Source organism: Octopus sinensis, linkage group LG24 (genome assembly GCF_006345805.1).
Source record: "Octopus sinensis linkage group LG24, ASM634580v1, whole genome shotgun sequence".
Lineage (NCBI taxonomy): Eukaryota > Metazoa > Mollusca > Cephalopoda > Octopoda > Octopodidae > Octopus > Octopus sinensis.
Window position 1 is genome coordinate 6,132,123 of NC_043020.1, and position 26,143 is coordinate 6,158,265.

The 26,143-nt window shown below is 39.3% G+C and overlaps 2 protein-coding genes across 4 annotated transcripts in view; one reads left to right on the plus strand and one right to left on the minus strand.

Moving 5' to 3' along the window:
* LOC115224058 (uncharacterized protein C12orf56-like) overlaps positions 1-4,937 on the plus strand; it is a 69,180-nt gene extending 64,243 nt beyond the window's left edge. The window contains exon 12 of the transcript XR_005003641.1: positions 4,926-4,937. The gene's annotated coding sequence lies outside the window, so the exon portion shown is untranslated. The remainder of the gene's footprint in view (positions 1-4,925) is intronic.
* Positions 4,938-17,625: 12,688 nt separating this feature from the next.
* The window catches only part of LOC115223998, a 56,871-nt gene continuing 48,353 nt past the window's right edge, over positions 17,626-26,143 (minus strand). For all 3 annotated transcript variants that reach the window (XM_029794780.2, XM_036512720.1, XM_029794782.2), the window contains exon 3: positions 17,626-19,283. In XM_029794780.2, the coding sequence (XP_029650640.1) occupies positions 18,042-19,283 (1,242 nt within the window). In that variant the 3' untranslated portion in view covers positions 17,626-18,041. The remainder of the gene's footprint in view (positions 19,284-26,143) is intronic.

Sequence of the window (26,143 nt, forward strand, 5' to 3'; positions counted from 1 at the left end):
AATTCACAAAATAGTCACTTTTATTGATTTTTTAATGGCTTTGCGGGATGGCTGGGGAATTGTAAAGATGTGCACGACCACCCTTGGATGGTTTTGAATGACCATAGCAAAGTGCGATCCTTCTAACTAAAAAATTATGGATTTGTATAAAGGACACACACACAGACATTTTGCTGTTTATATATAGAGAGATTAGATTTTCATTATTTGATCTCTTTAATATTTGGGAACTCATGAATGACAATGTTAAATTTGATTTGAGTTGGTTAGTTAGTTAGTTAGTTAATTTGGCTCAAAAGCAAATAGCAAGGCCATGTAGGGGGACATGGAGTTAAGTACAGGGTGGTGTTCATGTAAAGAGTTCAGGCCACTTGAGGTCAAGGGAGACTTTGAACAAAGCGGTCGTCGGCATCTTCACCATCTCGTCTGGCAGCTTGTTCCACGGATCCGCAACCCGGACGGAGAAAGCTCCTCTCCTTCGATTGAGATGAAATCGTCGCAGGTAGAGCTTTTCGGAATGACCCCGCAGCCGACGCTCTGGTGCAGGAGTGAAGAACAGCTCTTTCGAGAGGTTACACTTTCCGCTTATGATGTTGTGGGCGAGAATGAGACCACCACGGCAGCGGCGTTTTTCAAGAGAATAAAGGTCGAGCGTCCTCAGCCTTTCTTCATAGGACAAATTTTTGAGACCATGAACCATGCGGGTAGCCAGCTTCTGGACTCTTTCAAGATGCTGTATGTCTTTGAGGAGATAAGGAGAAGAGGCTTGAATCCCATACTCCAATATGGGTCTCACCAGGACATCATTAGGGCCGCTAAACCATACTCAAACCACAGGTATGGGTGCAGGCTTTACTGCATGGAGCTGTTTGAAATTTTAAAGTGATCAAATAGCAGCCCACACACCCTAGCCAGTTCTTTTCCAATTCCACTGAGAAAGTAATCCTTATACTAAGATACAGCTGAATACATGTCATTGATTGGTTGAAATTACCAAAATACGACAACTTTAACATGAAATAACTTTGAAAATAGAAACTTTTCTCAACAACTTTAAGAGTAAAAGATGTTTTATATGACACATTCTACCAGTGTCCAAAGTCTGAAAGTATTTAGTTACAAAAAATTATTTTTCTAATCTGTCGGTCAAAAGGTAAAGATCCCAAATATGTTACATGGGTTTATAGAAACTGTTTGTAATATTAGGACATGCTTGCCTGGAGAGGAAATACTTTGTAGTAGTAGTAGTAGTAGTAGTAGTGTATTACTTATCAATAAGGCGTTCAAAAAAGAAGGGATTATATAATAAACTACAAATAGCAGAGAGTTAGAGGAAATACCAAATCGGAAATAAAAGAAAGCCAGCAGTAGGAAGTAGTCTTATGATTAACACCTGACAATTTTATACAGGTGGCATTGATATTATGTAATTAGAGAGTATAATCAGCATTGTGTGAATCACGTAATGCAACTCTGGACAATAGTCGCAGGTGAGAGGTTTGGACAGTGTCTTCCGTCTATAATTTCATATGTGCAACACAAATAGTTCGGCTACATCTGGGTTATTATGAAAGGTCTTTTCATATTCTTGTGGTTTAATTTCTTGCATTTCGGCAATTTCAACCAATCAATGACATCTATTGAGGTGAATACAATTTCTGCCGTAACATTTTCTGCATTCATTTAAGAAACAGATTGGGTTTATTTACATTTCTGAAGAAAAAATTATACCCTTCCCCCACCCCTAACCCTAACCCTAACCCTAAAACAGATTGAAATGCAATAGATCGATACTAGGGTCATAATTATGGGTGGACACAAAAGAGGGAACGGTTTTGTTATCCAGCTCTGTTTATGAGTGACCCCTCAGTTTATGGCCACAGGGTATCTTTTTTCTCATAATTAACAGTGACAAATTCATATGACACCACAAATAATTGTTGTTGACAAAATACGGCAGAAATTGTATTCACCTCAATAGACGTCATTGATTGGTTGAAATTGCCGAAATGCGAGAAATTAAATAACAAATAGCTTACAAACTACAGAATTTTCTCAAGAAAGCCAAGAGAAAAAGATGTTTTATGTAACACACTACCAGTATACAAAGTTTAAAAGTGTTTAGTTACAAAGAAACTATTTGAAAAATCTGCCAGTCAGAGCGAAAAGATCCTATTGTTGTATTGTAATAGTATATACATACATACATACATATATATATATATATATATATATATATTATATATATATATATATATACAAGCATTAAAGACCCGTCGTTGCCGGTCATAGTGCTAGTGCATGTATATATGTGTATATATATGTGTACATATTACATGTACATCTATATATATACATCTACACATAAAATACAAAATACAAAGTTATATCTTGATATCGCTAGTGATAACAATACTCAAAATATATAACAGACTGGAATTGTAAGCCCGTCTCTTGTAATTTCGATCAATTGTATCTTGTCCTCCCTCTTGTATAGAAGTGTGGCTACAATTCAGCCTACCTCAACTTCGGGGGGTGGGGGATGATTTAAAATTTTTTTCCGGGACGTCCTACATCCCAGATATAAGGGTAAAAATAAAATATTTCCACTTTGCAAGTTCGAGTCGAGTACTCCCTTGCTTCTATTGTGGCAAATTTACCGCCTCTGATTAGATACCTTTCATAGTCGTACCAAGACACTTTTCGAAGGTGCTTTCCTCCAGGTGTTCAAATCTTATTTTTCTCTACATTGTATACTTTATAGACAATAGTCTTTTCTTTCATTTAATTTTTTATTATCCATCTGGACTATTCCATTTCTGCACACTAATTTTATTTTTAATTTATTCCCATTCATGTGAAACCACTTATTCAAGTTCAAGTCATTGATGCAATTTTATACCAATTGCTATTTTTACTTTTGTTATGATACGATTATATTATACTTAAGTTTGATTTTAATTATTACTTACTACATATAATTCAATTGTTATTATTATTTTTATTGTTAAAGTGAAAGTATCTGACATAAAATAGAGAAATGTTTTTGTTTCACTTTTAACACGTAATACTGAAATAGTGGAGAAGATATGATATTGCTATGGGCTCGCTCTAGGCAAGAAGTTTAACATTTATTTTTTGCTCATGAAACTACATGGACCCTAAGTAAGGCATGTGTAAAATTTGAATGGAATTGGTTGTGTAGTTCTCAAGTTTTAGGGAATTGTACTGGAGAAGATATGATATTGCTCTGGGTTCGCCCTAGGCAAAAAGTTCAAAATTGTTTTTGCCGATGACACTCCCCAGACCCTAAGTAAGGCATATGTAAAATTTGAATGAAATTGGTTGAGCAGTTCTTAAGTTTTAGGGAAACACACAGACAGACAGACATTCTCAGTTTTATATATATATGTATAATCATTAAACAGGACAGTAAACACTAAGGAGAGGCAAACATCTCAAGTAGTATACAATATTATTATGTTTGCCTTGCCTTAATGCCTACTGTCCTGTTTAACGATTATATATCCGCTGTATCGGAAATCTGAAATCTGCAATGGCTCCATAACAACCGTTCCGGCTATAACCTCGGAGCCACAGTAATCCATTACAGCACTTACCTTCTCTTTTACTCTTTTACTTGTTTCAGTCATTTGACTGTGGCCATGCTGGAGCACTGCCTTTAGTCGAGCAAATCGCCCCCAGGACTTATTCTTTGTAAGCCTAGTACTTATTCTATCGGTCTCTTTTGCCAAACCGCTAAGTTACAGGGACGTAAACACACCACCATCGGTTGTCAAGCGATGTTGGAGGGACAAACACAAACACACAAACACATATATATATATACATATATACGACAGGCTTCTTTTTAGTTTCCGTCAACCAAATCCACTCACAAGGCATTGGTCAGCCCGAGGCTATAGCAGAAGACACTTGCCCAAGGTGCCACGCAGTGGCTATGAACCCGGAACCATGTGGTTGGTTAGCAAACTACTTACCACACAGCCACTCCTGCGCCTAGCGTATTTAATCGTTTAGATCACCTGTTAATTCAACCCCCATACTTTGTGTGTGTGTGTGTGTAATTGAAAACCAAGAGGTGATGGTACCCAAAAGAAGCCGGAACTAAACATGTAAAATTCTGAGAATAGAATAATACTGCAAAATTCACATGTCTATTGGATATTCCCTCATGTATATATATATATATATATTTCGTTTTTGGATTTGGTTTGCAAGATACTTTATATGAGTCAGACTATTGAAAAGGTTGCAAAATGCAACAAAAATTTTAGGAAAATAAATATAAGAAAAAAGTGGAAATTTTACTGGTGAGTGTGTTACATCCTAAGGCACAAAGAAAAAATGACTCTCCCCAGACACAAAAGTATATATGTATATATATATATATATCTTCTTTGTCTTCGTATCAGGTTTGCTTGTTTGCAAACAACAACAAAAGAGTTAATCAATCATTCAACCAGAAGAAAGACATAAAACCTTGTGATTATTTGTTAGGGTTTTTCCAAATTCTTTTATTTTTTATGTACATTGTAACGCTCTTTTGTTTGAGAACTTTGAAGAAAGAAAGAGAGAAAGATAGATAGATAGATAGATAGATAGATAGATAGATAGATAGATAGATAGATAGGTAGGTAGATAGACAGACAGACAGACAGACAGACAGATAGATAGATAGATAGATAGATAGATAGATAGGTAGGTAGGTAGATAGATAGATAGATAGATAGAGAAACAGACAGATGGGGAGAGAGGGAGAGGAAGTTGAGGAGGCAAGAGAGAGAGGGAAATAAGTGGTGGAGAGGTACAGACAAACAGACAGAGAAAAAGAATTGAGGAGAGGGGGAAGTGAAAAGGAATGCAGAAGAGGGAGAAAGAAGAGGAGAGAGAGAGAGAGAGAGAGAGAAAGAGTGGTGTTGTACCCATGTTATATGCAAAATAACAACCCTGATCAGGTATGTGATGTTGGTAAGTCAAGATGGGATTAGAGGTGAGTTGTTTCATCTGTCCATGACATTCAGGTGTTTTAACACCTGGTGCTTTGAGAGAGTATTCTCCAACACACCTGATATTTTAAGCATCTCAGTGGTGATTCCTGATGGACCAGGTGCTGTCCCTGTCTTCATATCATTAGTTGCTTTATCTACCAGGGTACTGTTGATTCAGGTAGCTGGTCCCTCAATTGGGTCAACCTTTGGCAGACTCTCCTCCTCCCATTCATTCTCCACATTCAGCAGTCTTTCCTAATGGCATCTCCAAGCCTTTTTCTTTACACAATCATTAAATGCAACGCTAACACACAGCAGGAAAACTCCTTTTACTAGACACACATAAGGAAATCCATTAGTGTACAAAGAATCTATGTAAAACAAAAACCTATTTTATACATAATATATATGTGCAGAATTCAGTTTAGTTGAAATATGTTCAAATTAATTAACAGAACAATTGTTGACTGAATTATATATAAATCTAAATCAGTTAACACATTAAGTTCATTAAATTCATTCAGAGTTGCCTCTCTTAGGTACGTCTCATTGACAAGAGCCAAAAAACTCGAAACATCAATGTCTGAGGTTCCCCAGAGATGGCAACACTGAACAAACTGGGTGTTTTCACACCTTTTTTTTACCATGGGAGAGACTTTTTCTTCACAGTAACTGCAGTGTATTTGCCTTTAGCAGTTGAAATATGTAACAAACATATTTCAGGTAACCTAAATTCTGCTCACACCTAAACACTGCTTTGCACCTATGCTCTGTTAATATATATATATATGTATGTGGAGGCGCAATGGCCCAGTGGATAGGGCAGCAGACTTGCGGTCATAGGATTGCGGTTTCGATTCCGACTGGGTGTTGTGAATGTTTATTGAGCAAAAACACCTAAAGCTGCAGCAGGGGGGAGGGCGTTCCCTGCTGTACTCTTTCGCCACAAATTTCTCTCTCTCTTTCTTCTGTTGACCTGCTTGCTTAGCCAGCAGGGTGGCGTCATTTGAAGGGTAAAACAATGCAAAGCACATTGTGACCAGCGATGTGTAGCAACACCTGATAGCTTGGTCAGTCACGGTGATATATATATATATATATATATATAAAAATATGATAAATATTACAATACAGTAGTATTATTTTCTAGCAAAATAAAGCACCGTAAAGGTAGAATTATAAATAGGAATTAGTGACACAACAAGGTCCTAATTTGTGCTAGAAATAGCAGTCAATAACCGTATGATGCTAGGTCCTGTGATAACCACATGACTTAGCATTGTACGGTTATTGACTGCTATTTCCAGCAAAAATTGGTACCTTGTAGTACCACTATTTCCTTTATATATATATATATATATATATATATAAGTTTACAGGGATATATTATCCTAGCAGTTACTGTGTTTCCTCTTAATTTAGTTTACGATGCTAGCGAACCGCAACGGTCCTTTTGTGACACCTGAGCTAACAATAAGTTGCTAGGCTCTGATAACTTTTCTCAATAACCAGTTGATCTAGCAAGCAGGACCTCATTTCAGCGAGGTGGGTGCAATGTTGCTGTTGAGAAGTAGGCCCCGAAACAGCATGCATTCTCACTTTACCCTTTTCTTTTCTTGTGTACCAACCTTAAAATCTGAAGTAATTTAGCATCCCCTGGGAAGAGGCAGGCAAGTATGCTAATGGGAAGTACCAGAGGGATGAAGAAAGAGATAGGCCTAAGAAGACATGGTGTGCAGCTTTTAACCCTTTCGTTACTGTATTTATTTTGAGATGTTCTGTGTTTCTTTCAATTATTTTAAATATAACAAAGAATTTAGTCAAATAACTTAGTTATCATTAAGCTAGTGTTAGGAACAAATTGTGACCATGGTTTGGTGGAAGATTTTAATTCAGAACTTATGAAAACAAGACATTTGTACTACAGAGCCAGAACTGGTTTCAGCCAAGTTGGTATCAAATGGGTTGAGAGAAGCTGTTTAAGAAAGAATGATTTTATTGCTGTTGAGGTCATCTTCACCTTTCATATCTTCAACATCAATACTAATGGGACCTGTGGAAATTCCACAGAGTGAAAAAGATTAACCCTTTTGTTACCATATTTCTGTTGAGATGCTCTGTGTTTCTTTCAATAAATTTTAAATATAACTAAGAATTTAGTAAAATAACTTAGTTATCATTAAGCTAGTGTTAGGAACATAAATTGTGACTAAGGTTTGGTGGAAGATTTTAATTCAAAACTTATGTAAACAAGACATTTGTACTACAGAGCTAGAGGTGGTTTTGGCCAGGTTGGTAACGAAAGGGTTAAAGGAGATCTGAGAAATATTAGCCTCAGCTGGGAAGAGGCAGATGACCCTGCTCAAAGCTGGGATCATTGGAGACATCTTTCTGTTTGTTCAAATAGGCCAACTGCATGGGAGAAATTGAGACTAAGACATCATGCTTAAAATTAGGTCTTTCTTTTTATGCTTGGTTGCACAAATTTTATCAATGACAAAAATCTATATAGACAGGCAGTCAACAACAGATGTTATCACATGCTCATGTCTATCAAATCATTAATGTCTGGGCACAAGGTCAATAATGTATGGGTTTTTTTTAATATATATATATATATATATATATATAAAACCCATGCTACCATGGAAAGCGGATGCTAAACGATGATAATGATGATATTGATGTTTTACAGCAAAAGCTGATATCCTGTTAGTAACAGAAGTCTTTATTAGCAAAAATTGCAAATTTCCTCAACCAGCTCTGATGTTCTGATATCCCACTCCCTCTCACATCGTCTCTCACCACCCCTCTACCATCCAGTGAAAGAATTAATCCATGACCAGGCTGGAGCATTTCATCAGTTGCTGCAACGTTTCTGCTCAGTTTAACACAAAATTTTATTGCACGGCAGTTTCCCTAATTCTCTTCATGTCCTGACTGCATTCTACAAACTAGTCGACTGGGATTTTTTTCTTATTTAGCCGTCACTTTTCAATTTCTTCAGTTTTTGTTCCAATTGATTTCATATTTGATGTGTTAATGTAGTTGTGCATGGTGATCATTGACAGGAAATTCATTTTCGCCATAAATCAATAAAGAGTTGATAACTTTTAAAGTTTGCAAATTCTGAGTAATTTTAACCTGTCGAAAACCACAGATACATAGCTGCCTGTTTCCATAGTAACAAACCAAGCTGTTACAGAGCTACTTACCCACATGGTCACTTTTCGCTTATTAAATGCTTAAAACAAATAAGGTATGAGGTGGTCATGAGATGTGCTAAAAATAACAGCTAAATAGGCCTTAAATTACACACCATCTTTTTGCATAATTGTATGAATTCCCATGTGCAGAATGCAAATTTGTAAAAATTTTCTGAGATATCCAAAAAATAAAAAAAAGTTATGAGGGTTTTGGGTTCATCATATATACACAACAGGCTTCTTTCAGTTTCCGTCAACCAAATCCACTCGCACGACTTTGGTTAGACTGAGGCTAGAGAAGAAGACATTTGCCCAAGGTGCCACGCAGTGGGACTGAACCCGGAACCAAGTGATTGAAAATAAGCTTCTTACAGCATAAATCATAAACTACAAAGAAATATTTGGATGAATCTGTATTTCGTCATCGCTTAACGTCTACTTTCCATGCTGGCATGGGTTGGATGATTTGACTTGAGGGCTGGCAAGCCAAAAGGCTACACCAGGCTCCAATCTGATCTGGCAAAGTTGCTACAGCTGGATGCCCTTCCTAACACCAACCACTCCGAGAGTGCAATGGGTGCTTTTTATATTCCACTGGCACGAGGGCCAGTGAGGCAGTTCTGTCAACAACCATGCTCAAAAGGTGTTTTTCATGTGTAACAGGCACATGTGCCAGTAAGGCAACATTGGCAATGATCACGCTCGAATAGTGCTTTTTACCTACCACCGGCATAGGAGCCAGTCAGCAGTCCTGGCAACGATCACGCTCGGATGGTGCTTTTACTGTTCCACGGGCACGTGTGCCAATCAGACAGTACTATCATCAGGCGGCGAGCTGGCAGAAATGTTAGCATGCCAGGCAAAATGCTTAGCGGTTTTTTGTCTGCCGCTATGTTCTGAGTTCAAATTCCGCCGAGGTCGACTTTGCCTTTCATTTCTTTCGGGGTCGATAAATTAAGTACCAGTTACTCACTGGGGATGATGTAATTGACTTAATCCCTTTGTCTGTCCTTGTTTGTCCCCTCTATGTTTAGCCCCTTGTGGGCAATAAAGAAATAAGTACTGTCATCAGCCACGTCAGTGATTTTGATTTTGATTTCACTTGCCTCAAGTCTTTGCAAGAACGATAAAAAAACCCAAATGTCACAACAAATTTGTTTCATAACTCAAAAAACACGTAAATACCTTATATTATCATATTCAATGATAAGCAAATTCCTTACATATCAGCACTAATACAATTTTTATCACTAAATTTGGTAATATAAGTCATTTGCATGTTTTTTGTGCTATGAAACAAATTTTTCGTGATATCTGGATTTCCTATCGTTAAAGATTCATTTAAATATTTCTGTCATTTATGACTATATACACTCCCTATCATTTTCTCTCATACAATATATTCTATATGGTTTTTTTTCTACTCTAGGCACAAGGCCTGAAATTTTGGTGGGAGGGGCCAGTCGATTAGATTGACCCCAGTATGCAACTGGTACTTAGTTTATCGACTCTGAAATGATGTTTTGAAGAGAGTAAAGCAGAAACCTGAGCATATACCTTTTATTATTTTCATTTACTTGTTTCAGTCTTCAGGCTGTGGCCATGCTGGGGCACTGCCTTGAAGAATTTTTTAGTCCAATAAATCAACCCCAGTCCTTTTCCTTCTTTCTTTTTTAAAGCCTGGTATTTATTCTATCAATTACTACGCTGAACTGCTAAGTCGCAGGGTATGTAAACACACCAACACCAGCTGTCAATCAGTGGTAGGGAACACACACACACACACATATATATATATATATATATACACACACACACACACACACACAAGACAGGCTTCTTTCAGTTTCCGTCTACCAAATCCACTAAAAAGGTTTTGGTCGGCCCGAGGCTATGTAGAAGACACTTGTTCAAAGTGCCATTCAGTGGGATTGAACCCGGAACCATGTGGTTGGGAAACCAACTTCTTACCACACAGCCACACCTGTGACTATATACAAAAATTCTGCAGAAGTTTAAATAAACTGTTTTATATTTTGTGTGTTTAATACACAAAGTATAAACTCATGAAAATAATATGTGCACAGGTGCCAGTGTGGTTAAAAAGCTTGCTTCTCAACCATGTGGTCTTGGGTTCAGTCCCACTAAACAACACCATGTGCTGGTGTCTTCTACTATAGCTCCAGACAGATCAAAACCTTGTGAGAGAATCTGTTAGATAGAAATTGAAAGAAGCCCATTGTGTGTGTGTGTGTGTGTGTGTGTATATGAATATATGTGTGTATAAATATGTGTGTGTGTGTGTATGCATGTATGTAAGGATGGATGGGTGGGTGGGTGGGTGGATGGAGCAAAACAGTTTGATTCAAATTCTGTGGTACTTCGAGTTTCAAAGTGTGTTGCTAATCATCAGCTGTTGGAAATTATATATTGCTGCAGGAGTAGCTGTGTGATAAGAAGCTTGTGGAATTTGAACTCAGAACATAGCAGCAGATGAAATACCGCTAAGCATTTCACCTGGCGTGCTAACGTTTCTGCCAGCTTGCCACCCTCAATAATAATAATAATAATAATAATCCTTTCTACTGAAGGCACAAGGCCTGAAATTTTGTGGGAGGGGACCAACTGATTATATCAACCCAAGTGTTTCACTGGGATCAATATAATTTATCGACCCCGAAAGGATGAAAAGCAAAGTTGACCTTGGTGGAGTTTGAACTCAGAATGTAGTGACGGGCAAAGTACCACTAAGCATTTCATCCAGCATGCTAATGATTCAATCAGCTCACCACCTTACCTTAATAATAATAGTAATGGTTTCAAATTTTGCGCAAGGTAAGCAGTTTTTGAGGGGGTGGGCAGTCATTTACATCGAGTGCCAGTATTTGACTTATGTTATCAACCCTGAAAGGATGAACGGCAAAGTCTACCTCGGCAGAATTTGAGTTCAAAAAGAAAAGGCAGATGAAATCTCACTAAACATTCTGTTGGGCTAACGTTTCTACCAGATCACTGCCTTCGTAATAATAATAATAATAAGCCTTTCTACTATAAGGCACAAGGCCTGAAATTTGAGGGCAAGGGAACTAGTAGATTAACCCCAATGATTCACTGGTACTTAATTTATCAACCCCGAAAGGATCAAAGGAAAAATTTAGCCTCAGCGGAATTTGAACTCGGAATGTGGCAGATGAAATACCTATTTCTTTACTACCCACAAGGGGCTAAACACAGATGGGAACGAACAAGGACAGACAAACGGATCGAGTCGAACACATCGACCCCAGTGTGTAACTGGTACTCAATTTATCGACCCTGAAAGGATGAAAGGCAAAGCCGACCTCGGTGGAAATTGAACTCAGAACGTAACAGCAGATGAAATACCGACAAGCATTTCACCCAGTGTGCTAATGATTCTGCCAGCTCACTGCCTTAATAATAATAATAATATTTCTTTCTACTGAAGCCACATGGTCAGAAAATTTGGGAGAAGGGGTTAATCAATTATATTGACCCCAGTACTCAACTGGTACTTATTTTATCGACTCGAAATGACGGAAGGCAAAGATGACCTCGAGGGAATTTGATCTCAGAAAATAATGACAGGTGAAATATCACTAAGCATTTCGTCTGGCACGCGAGTGATTCTGCCATTTCACCGCGTTAATAATAATGATGATGATGATGATGGTGATGGTGGTCACTCCTATCGATTTCAATGTATGAGTGCTTCATGGAAAGGATTAAATAAAAAAGAATGTATCCAATGGATGTGTAAATGTAATTTGAGTCCAAATTTGGATTTTACTAGGAAGTCACAATGGAGACATTGCTGATTTCGATTTTGCCTGGGATTGGACGAATGTCTCTGTTGATTACAGAATATAATGTTTTAATTGTTCTGCTTCTTCAACTCAAATTGTTTTGATGTATCTTGACACATTTTACACCACTCAGATTTGGGCAATGACTTTCCCCTAAAATGTCAAATCAAGTTTTAAGGATTTTAGTCATTGCTTCAACATATCCTTATATCTAAGGATGGGTCTTCTTTCACCAGAGAATGTCTCTATTTATTGGTCACACAAAACATTTTTGGAATGCGATCAGCTTGCAGTCAAACATGTCCTGTTTCTCTGCACTGAACTTTCAACAGCATGCTTCTAATATTCGAGATAGCACATTTTTCTAAAAGTTTGACATTTGACACTTTATCCTGTCATTTTACACTGTAGATATTGCGCATATGGCACATACTCTTTTACTTGTGTCAGACATTTGACTACGGCCATGCTGGAGCACTGCCTTTAGTCAAGCAACTCGACCTCGGGACTCATTCTTTGTAAGCCCAGTACTTATTCTATCGGTCTCTTTTGCCGAACCGCTAAGTGACGGGGACATAAACACACCAGCATCGGTTGTCAAGCAATGCTAGGGGGACAAACACAAACATACACGCACACATATACATATATATATATATATATACGATGGGCTTCTTTCAGTTTCCGTCTACCAAATCCACTCACAAGGCTTTGGTTGGCCCGAGGCTATAGTAGAAGACATTTGCCGAAGGTGCCACGCAGTGGGACTGATCCCGGAACCATGTGGCTGGTAAGCAAGCTACTTACGACACAGTCACTCCTGCACCTATATATATATATATATATATATATATATATATATATACGACGGGCTTCTTTCAGTTTCCGTCTACCAAATCCACTCACAAGGCTTTGGTCGGCCCGAGGCTATAGTAGAAGACACTTGCTCAAGGTGCCACGCAGTGGGACTGAACCCGGAACCATGTGGCTGGTAAGCAAGCTACTTACCACACAGTCACTCCTGCACCTTATATATATATATATATATATATATATATACGACGGGCTTCTTTCAGTTTCCGTCTACCAAATCCACTCACAAGGCTTTGGTCGGCCCGAGGCTATAGTAGAAGACACTTGCTCAAGGTGCCACGCAGTGGGACTGAACCCGGAACAATGTGGCTGGTAAGCAAGCTACTTACCACACAGCCACATATGAAAGATACTTTACACTCTAATTGACAAGTTATTTTGAATATTAATTTTCAACGTGCAAGAGTGGCTGTGTGGTAAGTAGCTTGCTTACCAACCACATGGTTCCGGGTTCAGTCCCACTGCGTGGCATCTTGGGCAAGTGTCTTCTGCTATAGCCCCGGGCCGACCAATGCCTTGTGAGTGGATTTGGTGGACGGAAACTGAAAGAAGCCTGTCGTATATATGTATATATATATATATGTGTGTGTGTGTCTGTGTTTGTCCCCCTAGCATTGCTTGACAACCGATGTTGGTGTGTTTACATACCCGTCACTTAGCGGTTCGGCAAAAGAGACCGATAGAATAAGTACTGGGCTTACAAAGAATAACTCCCGGGGTCGATTTGCTCGACTAAAGGCGGTGCTCCAGCATGGCCGCAGTCAAATGACTGAAACATGTAAAAGAGTAAGAGTATGTAATATTATATTTTATAATAATTTACATAATCTTGATGCTGGAAATTATTTTGTTATCAACTGTATTTATTTGAAATATCTTTAGTAGAAAGTTCATGCTTCTGCCCTGTAAAACAAGTGTGCCCAAACACACAAGATTCGTATTTTAGTTATTTTAGTTTCCAAACTGACATCGTGATCATCCTACAAACGATGCGCCTTTAAATATGGTTTCTGATTATAAATATCTTGGGTCATACATATCATCATCTGGAAAAGACTTTCTAACTAGAAAGGGTATGGCCTGGTCAGCCTGTAATGACATGCATAAGATCTGGTCATCAAATCTAAGTAGAGACTTCAAACTTGAAATATTCAAAGCCACAGTCGAACCAATTCTACTATATGGCTCAGAAACCTGGACGTTATCAAAGAAGCTTGAGAGGCGGTTGGATAGAATCTACACTCGCCTCCTTATGAGAGCTCAAAATCTCTCGTGGAAGCGCCATCCAACCAAAATGCAAATATATGGGAAACTACCACCTGTGTCATCTCTTGTGAAAGGTAGGAGAGTCCAGTTTGCTGGACATTGTTGTAGAGCTGAAAAAGAAGTAATTTCTACTCTTCTCCTCTGGAAGCCATCTACTCGCAATACCAGAGGGCGCACACTCTCCTACCCTGATGTAATCTCCAGGGATACAGGCATCCAGCAACAGGACCTCCGTAATGCTATGATGGACCGTGAAGTCTGGCGTAACATAGTAAATTCCATTGTCTCGACCACGGTCGAACAATGATGATGATGATGACAAACAATGAGAAAGTTTTCCAAAAGTACTTATGGCCTCAGATATCCTAACCTCGATTTCCTCATCAAGAGTACTCTTAAAAGTTTAACTGTACTTCTGAGATATTTAAAGGATTTGACCCATTTCACTGGTTTATTTTCACATTTCAATCTCAAGTAGGCTTCGGTTGGAGTAAAACTTCTGTCTCTTTAATGCTGATAATCAGCCCAAATGCATGAAGTGCTGCAACAAACCTGTTGACCATTTCCTGAACTCCCTCAAATGTATGAGAAATCAAAGTACAATCATCGGTGACCAGAACATCACATAGAACCTCTTCTTTGGTCTTTTTCCTTTGATCTGAAGATTTGCCCATTTAGGTTCACTAGACCTCCATCTTTGTGAAACTGGAATTTTTCACCTAAATCTTTACTACTCACAAGGGGCTAAACATAGAGGAGACAAACAAGGACAGACTGACGGATTAAGTCGATTATATCGACCACAGTGCGTAACTGGTACTTAATTTATCGACTCTGAAAGGATGAAAGGCAAAGTCGACCTCGGCAGAATTTGAACTCAGAACGTAACAGCAGACGAAATACCTATTTCTTTATTACCCACAAGGGGCTAAACACAGAGGGGACAAACAAGGACAGACAAAGGGATTAAGCCGATTACATCGACCCCAGTGCGTAACTGGTACTTAATTTATCGACTCCGAAAGGATGAAAGGCAAAGTCAACCTCGGCAGAATTTGAACTCAATGTAACAGCAGACGAAATACCTATTTCTTTACTACCCACAAGGGTCTAAACATAGAAGGGACAAACAAGGACAGACAAACGATTAAGTCGATTACATTGACCCAGTGCGTAACTGGTACTTAATTTATCGACCCCGAAAGGATGAAAGGTAAAGTCGACCTCGGCGGAATTTGAACTCAGAACGTAACGGCAGACGGAATACGGCTACGCATTTCGCCCGGCGTGCTAACGTTTCTACCAGCTTGCCACCTTCATGATAATTCTTAAAAGTATTTGGAGCAACATCAGAAAGAATATGGCAAAAATTATAGGAGCTAAAACACAGCCCTGCTTAATTCTAGATAAGAAAATGCCTCTGAACGATGAGGATAGATATCACTGTTGCCATCATTCCTTGGTGTAAAGATGCTACTACCCTCATCTCAATGATTTCAAATTTTGGCACAAGGCCAGCAAGTTCAGGGAGGGGATAAGTCAATTACATTGACTCCAGTGTTCAACACGTACCTGTAAGGATTAAAGGCAAAGCCAACCTCAGCGGAATATGAACTCAGAATGTAAAGATGGATGAAATGTTGCTAAGCATTTCGCCTGGCACATTAAAGATTCTGCCAGCTCATCACCTTGATAATATAAGATGTAAGAAGCTGATCTTCATCTGTCTGTTTCTAACAACTATGTAGAGGGAGGCAAGAAGGGGAGGAATCGACAGGGGAGAGAACTAGTAAGAGAGAGAGAGAGAGAGTGAAAGACAGATAGATAGATAGATAGTGTTGTCACCATAGTAACTAAAAGGTTTTGATTAAAAATGCGGGAATTTTAAGAGCAAGTTTATCAACACAATGCAACACAGACTTCAAAAACATAACTATATATATATATATATATAGTTATTTTTTAGTTGTGTGTGTGTGTGTGTGTTTCTGTGTGTTTTCAACACAGACAACACACACAGACTTTATATATATATATATACATATATACGACAGGCTTCTTTCAGTTTCCGTCTACCAAATCCACTCACAAGGCATTGGTTGGCCCGAGGCTATAGTAGAAGACACTTGCCCAAGATGACACACAGTGGGACTGACCCCGGAACCATGTGGTTGGTTAGCAAGCTACTTACCACACAGCCACTCCTGCGCCTATAATAATAATAGTGATAATAATTCTTTCTACTAAAGGCACAAGGCTTCAAGTTTGGTGGGAGGGGACTAGTCAATTGCATTGACCCCAGTGTTTCACTGGTACTTAATTTATCGACCCCGAAAGGAAGAAAGGCAAAGTCAACCTCAGCGGAATTTGAACTCAGAACGTAATGGCAGATGAAATACCACTAAGCATTTCATCCAATATGCTAACGATTCCAGCCAGCTCACCACCTTCAATAATAATAATAATAATAATAATGATAATAATAATGATAATAATAATGATGATAATAATAATGATGATAATAATAATAATGATAATAATAATAATGATGATGATAATAATGATAATGATGATAATAATGATAATAATAATAATAATGATAATAATAATAATAATGATAATAATAATAATAATGATAATAATAATAATAATAATAATGCCCTGATGCAGTACCAGGCAGTGGCTTTCATGGCTTCTGATCTTAACTGATTGGAAGTGTTATCATGTACATTGTTTTGTCTTGGTATAAAAGATGGGCTACAGCAAATATTCTGCTCAATACCACAGATTTGCTTGTCAGTTGTTTGACCTTAACCAGTTGAGCATGTCCCTTAGTGGCTGACGATATGTGCATCTCTGATCACGAGCAGAAGTAGTGGGGGAGCATCATAGCCATGTGTTGAGAGGGATTCTTTGGAAACATGCGTGGTTCTTTCAACATCCTTAAACAACCCTTATTCAGGGACCGTTTGAGCAGGATGGGCTACTCAACCTGAAGAAAATTCTAACTGGGCCCCACCTGCAAGGTCATGTGCTGTTTATCTTGATATGAGATCACCATGTCGCGCACATATGGTTGTGATGCATGTGCCTGGTGTACCTTTATCAGACGGGTAGTCATGATGGGTATATTGGGCTTCGTATATTTTACCCCAGTGTCACTTTGATGGCATGAACTGCTCTCTCACTCAATAATAATGATAATAATAATAATTTGTGCTATTTCGCCTTTTAGTGGCTTGTATTCTTGAATCTTTTCCAACTCTTTCTCACCCGCTCATGTGTACCCGGGTATGGCAATACCCATGATCTTGGTTTCCTTCCTCCTTTCATCCACTACAACAATGTCTGGTCTCTGAGTATCAAGTAATAATAATAATAACAACAACAATAATAACAACGACAATAATAATAATAATAATAATAACAACAATTTCTTTTTTGATTTTTCAAATGTAATGTCTTCTAGTTTGAAAGAAAGGTGAGTATTATAACTGTAATTTTTACACTAGAGAAACACATCACACTACAATGATGACAACAATAACAACAACAACACCACAAATTACATACAACAACAACAACAACAAAAAAAACTGAATTATTTCCTCCCCCTTACAGAAAAAAAAAATTAAATAATAATAATAATAATAATAATTATTTTGTTTTGAATTTTCGTTACGTCTGTGTTTTGATTTGTTAGATAAATAAGTTTAGACCAAGATTTCGAAAATTGTTTGAATGTTTGTTGGGGGGCAGAAAAGGAGAAAAAAACAAAACAAAACAAAAAACAAAAACAAACAAAAAACAACTAAAGAAAAAAAAAGAGAATGGAATTTGAAAAAAATAAAATATATTTTTTATACAGATGTGTGATAACCTTTGAAGTGGTGGCCACATGCAGAACATTTGCGTGCAGTGACTGCGTTCTTTAACGTGCAGTTTTCGCACACCCTTTCGCCACTCTGTTTGTGATTCATCTGCTGGGTGGTGGCCATATTGGAAACAGCATAGCGACTAGTTTCACAAAGGTAACACACTGACAAACTGCTCGGATTTTTCACAGTGCATTTGCCGCAGCTCCATTCGTTTTCCGACGAAAGCGAGTCATTGCTGCTGAAGTTCAGCTTCGACTGATAGTCCATGGTCAAATCGGCAACGGGAGATTGCGGCGACGGTGTGTTCCGTTCGAAAGCTTTGCTACATCCGTTGTAGTCGTCGTAGGTTTTCCCCAGGGAGTGTTCCATGGGCTGTCTTGGTCTGCTGTTGCTGCTGTGTGACTGAATATTCAATGAAGGAGCATCGTATGAAGAGCCGTACGCCGAGTCTCGGTATGTGGATTCCACTTTGTAAGGAGACGTGGCCAGGCTGGAGTCCATAACGTAATTGTTTGTCGCCATATAGGGTGGAGAACTGACATGTTTTTCATACATGGGACTCGCACCGGAAAAGCAGTTCTGCGCAGAAGTATGTAGTAAATATTCATTATCACTACAGCCATCTGTCTGTAAACATAGGGGTCGTTTGTTTTTGTGAATTTGGAACTTTTCCTGTTGCTGACAGGAAAAAAAACTGTTGGCTAATATTTTGGGGGAGTGTTGTACTGTGTAAGAATATTTATCAAAGTTCTCGTATTTGTTTGAGTTAGATAAAGATCTACCGAGTGTATGAGAAGAATAAGGAGGAGGGGCTCGTTTCGAGACCAATGAGGGACTGTTGGTATCGTTACCATGGTAAGATTCTGGTAAACACCGAGAGTACTCACTGGACAGACTCGACTCAGTGCTTTTAGATAATACTTCGTTAGACTCTGATCTCAGTTTTTCCGCTAATTGCTTGCTGCTTCCACCACTTTCTAGATGCATGAGTAAAGCGGTTTCGTAGTCTGTTGATTGGGCCGATTCACAAGCTTTTGAGACGATCTTGTACTCACTGTACGCGAGCAGGCACTGAACGCTCATTTTTAAAAGGCATGCCGAGTCTGGTTTTGCATTTAATTGAAAAGACTCTCCATGGATGGTTCGGTAACCGAATTTTTCAAGAATTTTATCAGCTCCTATAAGACATGGATCCAGCATAGTACGGTAGAATCCACAGTGGTGCTGCAAAGAAACAAAATAAGAAGTTAATACATCGGTTTCAAATTTTGGTAAAAGGCCAGAAATTTTGGTAAAAAATTTTGGTAAAAAATTTTGGTAAAAGGCCAGAAATTTCAGTGGGAGAGGGTGAGTCAATTACATCAAACCCAGTAATCACTGGTACTTATTTTATTCTTCTACTCTTTTACTTGTTTCAGTCATTTGACTGCGACCATGCTGGAGCACCGCCTTTAATCGAGCAACTCGACCCCGGGACTTATATATATATATATATATATATATACAAACAAACATAGGCGCAGGAGTGGCTGTGTGGTAAGTAGCTTGCTAACCAACCACATGGTTCCGGGTTCAGTCCCACTGTGTGGCATCTTGGGCAAGTGTCTTCTGCTATAGCCCTGGGCCGACCAATGCCTTGTGAGTGGATTTGGTAGACGGAAACTGAAAGAAGCCTGTGGTATTTATGTGTGTGTGTGTGTGTGTGTGTGTGTGGTGTGTGTGTGTGTATATATATATATATTATATATATATATATATATATATATATATATATATATATATATATATATATATATATATATGTATGTGTGTGTGTGTTTTGTCCCTCTAGCATTGCTTGACAACCGATGCTGGTGTGTTTACGTCCCCGTCACTTAGCGGTTTGGCAAAAGAGTCCGATAGAATAAGTACAGGGCTTACAAAGAATAAGTCCTGGGGTTGATTTGCTCGACTAAAGGCGGTGCTCCAGCATGGCCACAGTCAAATGACTGAAACAAGTAAGAGAGTAAAGAGTATATGCACTGACATACAAGCTCATGCACACTCATGTGCACCCATGTGACACAGGTTGGCACGTTCCCAATGAGCACATGGACACTGCCGAGAAACTTAAACACTAACAAGCGTGCAACCATAAACCACAGCTTGCAAGGCGTCACCTTTGAGTCATCACACAGGCATGGGTGCAATACATATATACACACACACACATTACATACATACAATTCATACATACACACAATTCATACATACACACATTTACATACATATATATATATATACAAGACATACATATATACAATACATTTACATACATACCTACATGTATAAATACATACACCTTATAGTGTCATCAGAACACTGAATATGAAGCGCAGGCTCTGATGAAGCTATAAGATGTTACTCAAGCACTCAATTATGAGTGCACTGCATCTCATAGCAGAAACAGTTGTAAGCTGATGCAGTTCATTTTCTTTTGTCATCTCATTTCCTTATATTTGCTGTGCTTGAAAGGGCATGTCACGCTAAGTAAAAGCATGGATGCCCTTGCATACAAGCTTGTACGTGCAGGTGCCATGTAAAAAGCACCTGTGTCAGTGCTGCATGGAAGCACCCAGTATGCTCTGTAGAGTGACTGGCATTAGGAAGGGCATCCAGCTGCAGAAACCATGTCAAAACAGATATGGAGACTGAACAGTCCTTCAGCTACTTATTTTTGGTTGGTGTATTTACATCCCGATAACTTAGCAGTTCAGCAAACAGATGATAGAATAAGTAGGTTTTAAAAAATAAAAGTCCTGCAGTCAAATCGTTTGGCAAAAACACTCCATGGCTGAGCTCCAGCATGGCCGCAGTCAAATGACTGGGACAAATAAAAAGAACATATATACATATATATGTGTGTGTGTGCCGGTGACACGTAAAAAGCACCAGCCAATCGTGGCCGTTGCCAGCCTCCCCTGGCACCTGTAGTGGTAACACGTAAAAAGCACCAGCTGATTGTGGCCATTGCCAGCCTCGCCTGGCCCCCGTGCCAGTGACACATAAAAAGCACCAGCCGATCGTGGCCGTTGCCAGCCGCCCCTGGCACCTGTAGTGGTAACACGTAAAAAGCACCAGCTGATTGTGGCCATTGCCAGCCTCGCCTGGCCCCCGTGCCAGTGACACATAAAAAGCACCAGCCAATCGTGGCCGTTGCCAGCCTCCCCTGGCACCTGTAGTGGTAACACGTAAAAAGCACCAGCTGATTGTGGCCATTGCCAGCCTCGCCTGGCCCCCATGCCAGTGACACATAAAAAGCACCAGCCGATCGTGGCCGTTGCCAGCCTCCCCTGGCACCTGTAGTGGTAACACGTAAAAAGCACCCACTACACTTACGGAGTGGTTGGCGTTAGGAAGGGCATCCAGCTGCAGAAACACTGCCAGATCAGACTGGAGCCTGGTGCAGCCCCCTGGCTTCCCAGACTCCGGTCAAACCATCCAACCCATGCTAGCATGGAAAACGAGCGTTAAAGGATGATGATGATATGTATGTAATTATGTATGCATATATATATATATATATATATATATATATATATATATATATTGGCCTGCTCGCTTAGCCAGCGGGGTGGTGTCATTTGAAGGCTAAAACAATGCAAAGCGCATTGTGACCAGCGATGTGTAACAACATCTGATAGCCTGGTCGGTCAAAGTGATCAAAGTGAGATATCATCATCATCATCATTTAGCGTCCCCTTTCCATGCTTGCATGGGTTGGACAGTTCAACTGGGGTCTGTGAAGCCAGAAGGCTGCATCAGGCCCAGTCTGATCTGGCAGTGTTTCTACGGCTGGATGCCCTTCCTAACGCCAACCACTCCGTGAGTGTAGTGGGTGCTTTTTACGTGCCACCCGCACAGGTGCCAGACGGAGCTGGCAAACGGCCACGATTGGATGGTGCCGTTTACATGCCACCGGCACGGGGGCCAGGCAAGGCTGGCATCGGCCACGAACGGATGGTGCTTTTTACGTGCCACCGGCATGGAGGATATATATATATACACACACACACACACATACACAGGCTGGTGGGGGTGCAAAAGTAGGCATACAGTTAATATCACATCAATATTATAATAAATTCATTGAAATTATTAGCATATTAAATTAGCCTAATTTTTGACATTTTCAGTGTCATTAATCATAACGATGCTTTTATTGTAACTTTTAATTCTATCTTTCTCCATAACTGTACAAGTACACTTGCACTAAAGCAGCAGCAGCAGCAGAAGCAGCAGCAGAAAGTGGGAAAAGCCCAGTCAATAAAGTGTCATTGAGATTTAAGTGGGTGATTTTGTTGTTTTTTTTCTTTTCTTTTCTGGCATGCAGTTGACATTGTTGTTATTGTAGTAGGGGTGGTCGTAGTAGGGGTGGTAGTCATAAAGAACTGACTGTTGTGTAATCACGTTGCAAGTATTTAGGTCATCTATTTAATTGCCCGGCCGAGCGTGTTTGTGCAATGTGGGAAGAAGCTTGCTTCCCAACCACATGGTCCTGGGTTCAATCCCACTGAATGGTGGAACACTGGGCAAGTGTCTTTTTCTATAGCCTCGGACTGACCAAAGCCTTGTGAGTGAATTCGGTAGACAGAAACTGAAAGAAGCCCATCATAGGCGCAGGAGTGGCTGTGTGGTAACTAGCTTGCTAACCAGCCACATGGTTCCGGGTTCAGTCCCACTGCGTGGCATCTTGGGCAAGTGTCTTCTGCTATAGCCCCGGGCTGACCAAAGCCTTGTGAGTGGATTTGGTAAACGGAAACTGAAAGAAGCCTGTCATGTGTGTGTATATATATATATATATATATATATATGAGTGTGTGTGTATATGTTTGTGTGTCTGTGTTTGTCCCCCTAGCATTGCTTGACAACCGATGCAGGTGTGTTTACGTCCCCGTCACTTAGCGGTTCGGCAAAACAGACCGATAGAATAAGTACTGGGCTTACAAACAATAAGTCCCGGGGTCAATTTGCTCGACTAAAGGCGGTGTTCCAGCATGGCCGCAGTCAAATGACTGAAACAAGTAAAAGAGTAAAAGAGTATATATATATATCTCATCTTCATCATCGTTTAATGTCCACTTTCCATGCTGGCATAGGTTGGACAGTTTGACTGAGGACTGGTGAACCAGAGGCTGCACCAGGCTCCAATCTTGATCTGGTAGAGTTTCTACAGCTGGATGCCCTTCCTAATGCCCTTCCTAACCACCCCAAGAGTGTAGTGGGTGCTTTTACATGACACGGGCACAAGGGCCAGTCAGACGATTCTGGCAATGACCACGCTCAAAAGGTGTTGTTTACGTACTACCTGCACAAGAGCCAGTCTGGTGACACTGACAATGACCACGCCCAAATGTTGTTTACACACATATACACATATCTATATATACCTATTTGTGTGTGTGTGTATATATATATATATATATATATATATATATATAGTTAATCCAAACAAGAAAGCACAAAAAAACACAACGCGAGGACGTGGAACAAATATAGTATTATTGGACACTCAGGAAAGAAGTGAAGAAGGAGGGTTTAACGTTTCGAGCGGAGCTCTTTGTTGGAAACATAGAAGGAAAGATCCAGAGAAGGGAAGACAGAGGAAAAAAAAAATATATATATATATTATATATATATATGCATATATAATAATTTCAATTAGAGGTTAAATAAACCTCATTAAGGGATGGTAGTATCCAAAGACTTACTGGTTCGTTATCTAATATTTGTTGTGAATATCTTTCTTCATACACACACACATGCATATAGACATACACACACACACACACACACATATATATATATATATATATATAATAATAATTATTTGAGGGAATATTATTCCTAACTTACAGGGAAAAATTCAATTTAGAAATACTAAATCAAATTTCACAAAATATAATATATATATTATATATATAAATATAAAAGGTGGTTTATTCTAATACATATATATATATATATATATATATATATACACACATACATACAGAGTAGCTGCAGTCTAATGACTGAAACAAGTAAAAGATATAAGATGAAAGATATGCATCCATATGTGTGGATGCATATGTATAGGCACATATACGCTTGCATATATAGTTGCACATATGCACATGTCTGTGTTTGTGAATTTTTACGTGTGCATGAATGTGTGTGAGGATGTCCCCATAACTTAGCTACAGAATAAGTACAAGGCTTAAAAAAAAAACTGGAATCGATTCATTCAACTAAAATTCTCGGGGGTGGTGCCCAGCAGGGCTACAGTCTTAATTACTAAATGCCTCCCCTGTCATCATGTATGTATACTTTATGCACTCCTCCTACTGCATTAAGAGTATTTTAGCTCTTATTTTTAGCATCATAGGTGCTCTAGCATCCTAAGTCACTCTTAGCGATGGTTGACTCTTTCCTTTCTGATGTCAAATTGCACCTGGCTGTTAATATTAATTTTTAGTATACAAAGTATACCATCCAAACGTGGCCGATGCCAGCGCCACCTGACTGGCTCCCATGCCGGTGGCACGTAAAAAGCACCACCTGAATGTCGTCAATGCCAGCAGCCCCCTCACCCCATCTGGCCCCTGTGCCGGTAGCACGTAAAAAGCACCCAGTACACTCTCGGAGTTGTTGGCGTTAGGAAGGGCATCCAGCTGTAGAAACTCTGCCAGATCAAGATTGGAGCCTGGTGCAGCCATCTGGTTCGCCAGACCTCAGTCAAATCGTCCAACCCATGCCAGCATGGAAAGCAGACGTTAAACAATGATGATGATGATGATGATGATAAGGCGGCGAGCTGGCAGAAACGTTAGCACGCCGGGCGAAATGTGTAGCCATATTTCGTCTGTCGCTACGTTCTGAGTTCAAATTCCGCCAAGGTCGACTTTGCCTTTCATCCTTTCGGGGTCGATAAATTAAGTACCAGTTACGCACTGGGGTCGATGTAATCGGCTTAACCCTTTAGTGTTCTGATTATTCTATCAAACATAATGGTTATTGATTCCCATTGATTTGAATTAATCATGCATTATCTCATATCTTCAAGATCTTGATGGTGTAATTACATAATGTAGAATAACATTGTAGGGTAGGTGTGAGAGCCTGGATCTGGTCAGTTTGAACATAAAAACAGATTAAATATTTTGGCCGGTTTAAATACTAAAGGGTTAATCTGTTTGTCTGTCCTTGTTTGTCCCCTCTGTGTTTAGCCCCTTGTGGGTAGTAAAGAAATAAATGATGATGATGATGATGTAATTCTAAGATTCAAGGATATAGGTGTAGGAAGTCGAGCTTTAAGCAGTCCATAGTAGGTTTAACCCTTTAGTGTTCAGATTATTCTGTTAAATGTAATACCTTTTCACTCTAATTGTTTTGAATTAATCATGCATTATCTTATAGCTTTGAGGTTTCAATGATGTGATTGTTTATTTTCAGAATGACATTGTAGGTTAGGAGTGAAAGGCTGGATATCACCAGTTTGAATATAAAACATGTAGAATATATTGGGCCGGATTTGGCCGGTTTAAACACTAAAGGGTTAAAACACAACTTTCAGGAAGTTTATATAAATAAAGATGGGGAATATTTGACACACAATTTTTGAATTCCCTATTACACATTTTTCTTAATACAGGAAATATACTGTGACTAAAGAAACAGATGTGTTGTCAGTGGAATATCCGCAACATAGAACAGCAAGATCAGATGGCAAATGCCAAAATTTCAAAAGAACGTGATTTCCCTTAGTAGCAAAAACATGCTGCAGAGAACTCAATACAGATGGGTAGGGCATGTTGGAATGAAAGATGATCACATTCCAAAAATCTTTCTGTAGGGGGTGGGGATTCCACAGTAAAGGAAGGCCCGTCCTTAAGCATAAAGATAAGTTGAAACAATCACCAAAACCTCAACGGAATGATCTGACGTCTTGGGAAAGTGATTGCCTTGATCGATTGGCGTGGCATAAAATGTCTCAGGATGCATCAAAGCAATTTGGGTTGAAGAATTCTGCTGAGATCAACTTAGCCTTTCATCATTCAGGGATC